Source organism: Danio aesculapii, chromosome 15 (assembly GCF_903798145.1).
Source record: "Danio aesculapii chromosome 15, fDanAes4.1, whole genome shotgun sequence".
Taxonomy (NCBI): domain Eukaryota; kingdom Metazoa; phylum Chordata; class Actinopteri; order Cypriniformes; family Danionidae; genus Danio; species Danio aesculapii.
Window position 1 is genome coordinate 13,563,889 of NC_079449.1, and position 10,911 is coordinate 13,574,799.

Here is a 10,911-nt window from a genome sequence, read left to right on the forward strand (position 1 = left end):
TTAATGGATGGATGAATTAATGGATGGATAAAACTAGATGGATGGATGGAATCAACAAAATGATGAATGAATGGATAGATAGAATGAACAAAACAATGAATGGATGATGGACGGAAAAATAAAATAGGATTGATGGCTGAATAAAAAAATTGATGGATGGATGGATAATTGATGAATGAAGGATGATGGATGGATAAATAAAACAATGGATGGATGGATGGAATGAACAAACAAAATGTGTGGATGGATGGATAGAATGATTATAACGATGGATGGATGGATGGATGGATGGATGGTATGAACAAAATGATGGATGGATGGATAGATGGAATGAACAAAACGATGGATGGGTAATGGATGGATAAATAAAACGATGGATGGATCAAACAGCACATGGATGAAAAATAAAAGATGGATGCATGGATGGATGAAACAAAAAAGTTTATGGTAGGATAGATGATGGATGGATGAATGGATGAAAAGATAATTTATGTGAATGATAAATGACAATGGATGGATAGCTCAATAGAATGATAATGTGATGGATTGATGAATGGATGAATAGTTGGATAGATAGAACTATGGATAGATAAATAGAAAAACAAAATAGATCAAATAACGGAGGAATGGATATAATGATGGATAGGTGGAACGAATGAGTGAACAGTGGATGGATGAATGAGGGAATGGAATAACTTAAACCAAAATTAAACAGTGATGGAGAGATTATATTTATTTGTTAAGATTTTAGATCTCTGATTAAATGGAATATTTATCTCAGATGTTTTCATTGTGCAACTTTACACACAGACTTGTACAGGTATTTTTTGTAATTTGTTTATTATTTTTTTGGAATTTTACTGTTGTTTTTTGTTAAAATGAGAACTTAATATTTTTAAGTGGAGGAAAGAGTAGAATCAGGACAGAATGTGTGAACCAGTTTAAATATGGCGTATGTTTTTGTGACATATCAGACCATAAATGTGTATAATAACATATTACACATCTATTAAAAGGAGATGATGAATTATTACGACATAATTAATGATGTCCCCATTTATCAAAAAGCTTATAAATCATACAGAATGAAACTGTACACAGTTTCCCAAGAGGGTTGGGTTTAGTGATAGGGTAGGGCAATAAAAAATACAGTTTGTACAGTATAGAAAGGAACGGAAACCTGTGGAATGTCCCCACAACTCACAAAAACAAACCTGTGTGTGCGTGAGTTTGGATAGCTGGCCTCTGTCTCTGTGGGGAAATGACTGCTTTGGCAGCTCCTTCTCTCCACTCACCAAATGGGCTGTCAGCTAAATATTTGGCCTATTAGATGAATTGGAGATAAAGAAGAAAATAAACTCGGGAAAGAGTAGATGAGAGCTGTTTGAGTGAGAGAGAGAGAGCTGAAAATAAGTGAGAGGAAGTGTGGAGGTCTGCTGTGTAAGTGGCCTGGCGGTGGGCGGCTGCTTTCTGCCAGCCAGAGGCCCTCAGACCTGATGACAAACAGCCTCTTTCCTCAGCACACACACATTCGCACTCTTTCTTTCAGCATTTCCTCTCATTTAGAAAGCGTGGGCATGTGGTTCTGCTCTTTAAGCTGGTTTATTTGTTCGAGCCAAGCAGAACTTGGTTTTCAGCGCTAAATGATTTTCTCTCTGTAATCAGGGATCAGCGTATCGGTCCAAAAAAGTCGATGCTGGCATAACGTCATTATTTCTCTCTGCTCTCCTCAGACTGAACGGGAGTCATTTTGACGGAGATAAAGCTTTGTCCGGCCAGGGGTCACGTGACCTGGATGAAGAGGAGGGGGAGGAGCTTGGAGCAGAGGAAGAGGAGGCGGAGCATAACGACGGTGCTAGGAAAGCGGGCGATGACGGAGTGCCAACCAATCTAGATCAGGACATCATAAATGATGACATGGATTTTGAGGGACCGGATGATCTGGAGATGAACAGTAAATCTTCACCGCAAAGGTACGCCTACAGAAATTCAATTCATCTTTATTTTTATTGACCTTTTGCTTTACGTACAAGCAGGCGCAGCCATTTCAATCTATTTGGCTCAAGACTTCCGACCTCATTCACTTCTATTGATTTTTAGACGTTACAAACAGCTCGTTATGCTACTTGATGCTGCAAAACTGATATTTTCTTATTATATTAATATACTTTTTATGTGTAGTCATGAACACACTTGCTTGTAGAGCGAGAGTGTTTTCTGCAGTTTATTATTTCAAGTCATTTATCTCATAGACGACTAAAACAATCGCAAAAAAAAAGCGTACTTCCACATCACATTAAGGTTTATATCGCTTTTACAGTGTAGACCATCAAAGCGGCTTAACATAAATGACGTTCTAGTGAACTGAAACTGCATCAGTCTAGTTTTCAAAGTTGAAATTCTGTTCAGTTTAATGTAAAGGTCACTCCTATGGAGCCAGATCTGTCTCAAAAATAATACATTTACAAAATATCCAAAAACATCCAAAACGCAATTCGCATTTACAAAATCCAGTTCTTCAATTCAAAACCTGTTTCAAAAATACACAAAGACAGTTCGTAAATTAAACACACCCTTCAAAAATACACAAATCAAATTCGTAAATTCAAAAAACGATTCAACAATATACAAATACAATTCATATATTCAAAAATACACAAATCCAACTCGTAGATTCAAAACACGATTAATAAACAAACAAATCCAATTCATCAATTCAAAATGATTCAAAGATACACAAATCCAATTCATAAATTCAAAACACGATTTAAAAATACACAAATCCATTTCGTAAATTCAAAACACGATTTAAAAATACACAAATCCATTTCGTAAATTCAAAACACGATTCGTGAATACACAAATCCAATTTGTAAATTTAAAACATGATTCAAAAATACACAAATCCAATTCATAAATTCAAAACATGATTCAAAAATACACAAATCCAATTCTTAAATACAAAACAGGATTCAAAAATACACAAATCCAATTCATAAATTCAAAAGTACACAAATCCAATTCATAAATTCAAAAATACACAAATCCAATTCATAAATTCAAAAGTACACAAATCCAATTCGTAGATTCAAAACACGATTAATAAACAAACAAATCCATCAATTCAAAACAATTCAAAAATACACAAATCCAGTTCGTAAACTCAAAACACGATTCAAAAATACTCAAATCCAGTTCGTAAATTCAAAACACGATTCAAAAATACTCAAATCCAATTCATAAATTCAAAACACGATTCGTGAATACACAAATCCAAATTATAAATTCAAAACACTTTTCAAAAATACTCAAATCGAATTCATAAATTCAAAACACGATTTAAAAATACACAAATTCAATTTGTAAATTCAAAACACGTTTAAAAAATGCACATCCAATTTGTAAATTTAAAACATGATTCAAAAATACTCAAATCCAATTCATAAATTCAAAAAACACAAATCCAATTCATCAATTCAAAACAATTAAAAAATACACAAATCCAATTCGTCAATTTAAAACATGATTCAAAAGTACTCAAGTCCAATTCGTAGATTCAAAACATGATTAATAAACAAACAAATTCATCAATTCAAAACAAATAAAAAATACTCAAATCCAGTTCGTAAATTCAAAACACGATTCAAAATGCACATCCAATTTGTAAATTCAAAACATGATTCAAAAATACTCAAATCCAGTTCGTAAATTCAAAACATGATTCAAAAATGCACATCCAATTTGTAAATTCAAAACACGATTCAAAAATACTCAAATCTAGTTCGTAAATTCAAAACACGATTCAAAAATGCACATCCAATATGTAAATTCAAAACATGATTTAAAAATACTCAAATCCAATTTGTAAATTCAAAACACGATTCAAAAATACTCAAATCCAGTTCGTAAATTCAAAACACGATTCAAAAATGCACATCCAATTTTTAAATTCAAAACACGATTCAAAAATACTCAAATCCAGTTCGTAAATTCAAATACGATTCAAAAATACTCAAATCCAATTCGTAAATTCAAAACACAATTCATAAAATAAACAAATCTAAATCATTGGCAAAAATATTAGATTTTTACTTGTGAATTCACAAACTGTGTGTTGTATTTATGAATTGTTTTGAATTTACAAGTTGAATATTTTAAATATGAATTGTGCTGTGCATGTATGCAATTTTATTTTGTAAATGTATTATTTCTGTGACTGATTTGACTCCATACACTCCTGAAAGCCCAAGCACTGAAGAGTAAATCAAGAGATGTGTATCTCAACAAATCCCAAACCAAGCAAGCGAGTGGCGAAGAACAAACTTCACCAATTGATGAAAGTGAAAAAAAACAAACCAGACTCAAAACAAAAACCAGGCTCAGCTGGGCATGATCAGTTCTCTTGTGCTGGATATGTTCGTTCCTTTTATGATTGTGATCTAATTGAATCTGGATCATTTTCAGGTTTGATGAGGATGATGAAGATCAGAGCAGCTTCTCCACGCTGGATCACATCCGTCACTTTAGTATGGAGGATGGGGATCTCAGTGATGGGGATGTCAGCAGCTTTGGTCCCGCCCATCTGCAAGAAGGCATTAAGCAGCCTCTCTACAGGAAGTCAAAATCACAGGTATCGCCATTGACTGTCTAGTCATATAGAGAGCAAAACCTTTTAATGATGTTTGCAATGTTATTTAGGCTTTTATTTGCCATTTAATAATGTTATTTACATAATATTAGCGAATAATTTAATTAATAATATTGTATGATAACAATAAACTTAAGATTTATTAATAATTATAATAAGAATAATATTAGTAAGTGTTTATAATGGCAAAAATCAAGATGTACAGTATATAAATACTAGGTATTGTAATTATTGTAATATTTATTATTTATATCTATTAATATTGAAATTACCTACAAATTTTACTAATATTAATAATTATTTACTAGTATAAAATGTCCATTAATATAATAATTTAATATATATATATATATATATATATATATATATATATGAGCAATATGACATGAGTAGCAGTGCGATATGGCTGTATATCAGCACTACTGGGAGGATTTAAGAACTGGACAGAACTGTTGTATATATATATATATATATATATATATATATATATATATATATATATATATATATATATATATATATATATATATATATATATATATATATAGCTTTATATATATATAGCTTTATATATATATATATATATATATATATATATATATATATATATATATAGCTTTATATATAGCTTTATTATTATTATTGCTAACAATTCTGGCCAATATATTTTATAATTAAACAAGCAACAAGTATCATTTGTATTATATTTTTTATAATAATAATAACTATAACTTTTAGAAAACCCTTAGTAGTAAAATTATTAGTATACATTTAAAATTTTTAATAACAAGCATCACAGTGTTCATGGATATAGTCTGTGTATTATAAGCAGAATTATTTTATTATTATTAATAATAATACATTTCCATAGCTACAGTTTTTGTGTTTGTAACTGTATATCTTTCTTTTTGTTCATAGGCATATGCTATGATGCTGTCTCTAGCCGATAAGGATCCACTCCATTCGTCTACCCATAATGCCCCAATGTGGCACAGTTTGGCTCGTGCTGCAGAACCCAGCGCCATTCAATCTCTCAGTCACGTATGACACCCCGACGGGACTTAACATTCTGCTACACTACAACCAGAGACGCTGGTCCACAAACACACTGCACAAGAGACAAGTGCCCGAGTCCATGTAACACACACACACACCTTCCCCATGTACATGAACAAATCATTGATCAAGTAGGAATGACAGTAGTGTTTGATGGTGATGATGAAGACGATGACATATTAGTAAATTCGTAATAATAGTTGTATTTATTCTGTCCAGTTCCAGTGTTTTGCACAGCAGTGGCAGCTGGTGAACCGTTTTTGAAACATTGGTGTTTGTGAGTTTTGTCCGATGTTACTGAGAGTAACACACCAGAGTCTTCCACAAGACAAAATGTGATCGCAGAACTATTCAGGCACAAAACGCCTGCCGGCCTGTAAATATACTGAACATTAATGACATCACACATCATACGCGAACGCAAATACAGACAAATCAGCCGTGTAAGCATTTCAACAGTTTTTATTTCTGGTCTTGTACACAAACGTACAAACACAAGAGGTCGTTGGTGTTTCTCTTTGAAGTGAATTTATAAACCGATAAAAGGTGTGACCTTTAAACCTCTCACTGACGCTGCTTGTACAAATAAAAAAATTAATAAAAAAAATGGTGTAAAGGAGCAAGACAGTGACTCTTTCAGGTTCTGTCCGATAAAAGCACTGCATTACCTAAAACCCACTTTCAAGCCCATTTGTGCGAAAACTATTGAGCCAGATCAGTGTAAAAAATAATACATTTACAAAATATAATTCATACATCCACAACGCAAATCACATTTACAAAATACAATTCGTAAATTCAAAACACGATTCAAAAATACACAAATCCAATTCGTCAATTCAAAAATACACAAATCCAATTTGTAAATTCAAAACATGAATCCTAAATACACAAATTCAATTTGTTATTTCAAAATAAGATTCATAAATACACAAATCCAATTTGTAAATTCAAAACACGATTCAAAAATACAAAAATCCAATTCGTCAATTCAAAAATAAACAAATGCAATTCGTAAATTTAAAAATAAACATTTAATTCGTAAATTCAAAACACGATTCCTAAATACACAAATCTAATTCGTCAATTCAAAAATACACAAATCCAATTCATAATTTCAAAAATAAACAAATCCAATTTGTAAATTCAAAACACGAATCCTAAATATACAAATCCAATTCATCAATACAAAAATACACAAATCCAATTTGTAAATTCGAAACACGATTCATAAATACACAAATTCAATTCGTAAATTCAAAACACGATTCCTAAATACACAAATCTAATTCGTCAATTCAAAAATACACAAATCCAATTTGTAAATTCAAAACATGAATCCTAAATACACAAATTCAATTGTTATTTCAAAATAAGATTCATAAATACACAAATCCAATTCGTAAATTCAAAACACGATTCAAAAATACAAAAATCCAATTCGTCAATTCAAAAATAAACAAATGCAATTCGTAAATTTAAAAATAAACATCTAATTCGTAAATTCAAAAAATAAACAAATCCAATTCGTACATTCAAAACACGATTCCTAAATACACAAATCTAATTCGTCAATTCAAAAATACACAAATCCAATTCATAATTTCAAAAATAAACAAATCCAATTCGTAAATTCAAAACACGATTTCTAAATACACATTCAATTTGGCGTAAATATGTATGATTTTTACTTGTGAATTCACAAATTGTGTGTTGTATTTATGAATTGTGTTTTGAATTTACAAATTGGATTTTGTAAATGTGAATTGTGCTGTGCACGTATGAATTTTATTTCGTAAATGTATTATTTCTGAGAAGGATCTGGCTCCATAGTAAACAGACACTCTTTTTAGTTAGGTGTAAAAAAAATGCTAGTAAACGTTTTTTTTTTTCTAAATTAAAAAAAATAGAATCTGAATCTGTAGAACTCGCGTTAAAGGGCATTCTATCGTTTCCACGGTAACCTTCTTCCATTAGTTGGTGAACGATACCACTAAATACCCTGAATGCTAGTCTTTAGCTACACCGTCCTTGTGTGTCTTTCATTTATAGACAATCATGGGTTCCTTTTTTCCTTGTTGTTTTTGTTTTGTCTTTTTTTTCCTTTGGTTGATGTCGTCAATGTTATTGCTGTGTATCTTGAAAGTTGTATTTATTTCTCTGCAAACTGTAGTTTGTTTACTGAATAGCACTGCTCTCAAAGCGCCCCCTTGTGTTGAAATGAAGAATTTCTCACTGAAATATTTTTCGGGGGGAGAGACTCTACTGGGGTTTGTAGAAACGTCTGAATGCCAGATAGTATTAAACGTACCATCACAGCTTATACTTCTAATTAAAACTGGTAAATGATAGATATTACGTAGGGTTTTTTTGTATGACAATTTATTGATTCAACTGTAAAATAGAAAAAAATGAGAAAAAAGGAAAGAAGAATTAAAACAGCTGATATTGTTTCTTCATCAAACAAGCGCATGATTGGTCCAAGCTGTACCTGACATTTTCTATGGTTGTCTGCAAGCTTGTGTGACGTTCGGGTCCATGTTGATTTCTTGTGCCAAACCTATGAGAAATGCCAGATTTTGTTTCTCCTCACAGGGGAAGGGGGGGTGTGAAGGACCAGATCTTTCCTATTTCACTTTGTTTGTTTGTTATTTTTGTCGATGTTTATAATCCCATTTTTAAAAGTAATCAGTGAGTTGAGGTACTTCTGTTTTAATGCTTTCTACAATGTAACTGTATTGCATTATAATTCAATACTGTGGGAGGAGTTACTGAGAAATAAAAACTCCTGTGTGGGCGAACTGTGCACTCTCACGCTGTCTCTGACTCTCTCTTTCTCTGTGTCTTCATCTCTGGAGGTGGACTCGCTCGAAAAACATGTCAAGGTTACATTTCACCATAAAATCCATGATTGTAATTACTGTAATGCATTTTGTGAAGAACAAAAATGCCTCAATCTTAATTATCATTGATTCTCTTTATATAAAACTATACAATTCAATCATACAATATGATTTGTTTCATGTCAGTAGATACATAGTTTACTGTAGTAATTACATATATTGTAGTTATTGCGTAAAATAGCTGTTTATGAATTATTGTAATGAGTCGAGTTGCAACAGAGGTGAGGATCCAAATGCAGTTTGTGAAGAGAATCATCAGGCAGGCAAAGGTCAAAACAGGGACAGACAGGAACATGCAGACATTCCAAAATCATAGTCAGAGTACAGGCGAATGGTCGGGACAGGCGACAAAAATAAAAACAAGGCAAGGAAACGCTTCGTAATGCTCACTTACAGTTTAGCAAGACTCAGCAATGTGAGTGTGAAACTGGGGGTGTATATATAGTCTATGTAATCATTCAGTGATGAACTTCAGCTGTGTGTGTGTAATGCCGTGGTCACACTAGAGTTTGAGCATGCAAAATCCGTATAGCGCTGTGAACAGGGGCAGGATTAAACAAGATAGACATTTAAAAAAGCGAGTGATTGGTTCATATTTTACATTTCTGTCCAGAGAGCTCATGTTTTGATCTTCGATTGGTCTCAGGCAGTCACGTGATGTAATTTTGCAGGTCAGATTTAAAAAAACTTGAACTTTGCAACGCAGTGAACTGCGACACTTGTCGCACGACCTTGCGTTTCCGGTTTGCTGCATTTGCATGCGTATGAATGGAAGTCTATGGGGCATAAAGTGCAGTGTGACTGTGGCTTCTGTGTCTGGATGACTGTCAACTGTGACAGTTCAGTTCGGTTCAGTGTCAGAATTGTAGTTCTCTAGCGATCTGCAACTGCTAAATTACAGTTAACACACAGTTAATGTTAGGCCCATTAATAATCTGTTCAAAGAATGGTCAAAGCAAAAGCAGCAACCGCTGCTGCTTACAAAAAAACATTATTTTAAAGAATCGCAAACTCTTGAAAGCAAGCATTGTGAGCATCGCTTTTTGTCCAGTCTATTTCATAGGGAACTGATCGCATCAGTAGTTTTCAGGCACAGTTGCTTCGCGTAAGGAAATGGGAGCGCGTAAGCATTTAAACACTCGCGTGCATCACATCAGCTGTGCTCGTGACACTAAAGCCCTCGTCAGTAAGTGAGAGTCTCTCCATCCGCGTGATCATCCTCTCAGTAATTGGTATTCACCTGCTTTCTTTTGCTCGCACGAACACGGTTGTTTTTGTCAGTCATGCTGCTTCTCGATGGGCATCCTTATTGTCGAACTTTGCTTTTAAGAAAACTGCAATCTAAAAATTATTTTCAATCGGCCAAAGTGGCTAATGGGTGTGGTTGTCTGACCCGCCACAGCTGAAATCTACCTGCATTTGGTGGGTTGGTGGGTGTTAATGTCAAGCCCTGTATATATGTAGTTGAAGTCAGAATTATTAGCCCCCTTTGATTTTTATTTTTTATTTTTTAAATATTTCCCAAGTGGCAACCTCCCGCTCTCCCTCGTGAAGCAAATACGGGAGTAACTGAAACTGCAATTCATCAAAATTCTGCTAGGCCTGGCTACATATAGAGCAAATTTTTATTGACCCCAATGTTAAAACGGCCAACTTTACAGCAGAAAAAAGTGTTTACAGCCTGGTACAAAGAACGATTTTTGTTCAGATAGCTATTATTACCCTTCATGTAATAACATGAAGACAACTGTGAGGGGTGAATTTTTTTATAACTCATCCGTTTAGTTTACATTAGGTTTTATTAAGTCTGCAAAAGTAAGAGCGTGGCCACTTGAGTGACAGCTAGGTCTTGCTGGTCGCCGTCACTTCACCTCACCTGATTCCGGCTGATTAGCCGCTGAACTCAGCATATACATCGTATTTTTGTTTTATGTGGCTTTACACAGTCAATTGCCTTTTGGAATTATTTCTTACAATTATCAGATGATATGGCATGCAATGTGCACTTAATTGTGCTCACAAACCATTCACGTGGCCTCCATTTCCCAAGTGAGTGAAATTAAATACTTATATACCATCTCTATAAATGTATTTGTTTTATTTAAGATTATTTATTGTTTATAATGTTCTTTAGAGTTGTAATGCACTCCAGAATCTGCCAGATTGATTAGCTGTAGGCCCTGGTACAGTCATCTAAAGCGTTGTCATACAGTGTTATGCCTGGATTTCATAAATAGCCTTGCATTTACTAACACAGACTATATTTGAAGTATTTGGAAGTAATTCACATTTTCCTCCTGTAGA

The 10,911-nt window shown here is 33.4% G+C and overlaps 1 protein-coding gene across 15 annotated transcripts in view; it reads left to right on the top strand.

Annotated features, from left to right (window-relative positions):
• mecom (MDS1 and EVI1 complex locus) overlaps window positions 1-7,209 on the top strand; it is a 299,083-nt gene extending 291,874 nt beyond the window's left edge. For all 15 annotated transcript variants that reach the window (XM_056473129.1, XM_056473136.1, XM_056473131.1 and 12 more), the window contains 3 exons: window positions 1,734-1,973; window positions 4,465-4,630; window positions 5,567-7,209. In XM_056473129.1, the coding sequence (XP_056329104.1) occupies window positions 1,734-1,973; window positions 4,465-4,630; window positions 5,567-5,695 (535 nt within the window). In that variant the 3' untranslated portion in view covers window positions 5,696-7,209. The remainder of the gene's footprint in view (window positions 1-1,733; window positions 1,974-4,464; window positions 4,631-5,566) is intronic.
• Window positions 7,210-10,911: the final 3,702 nt, after the last annotated feature.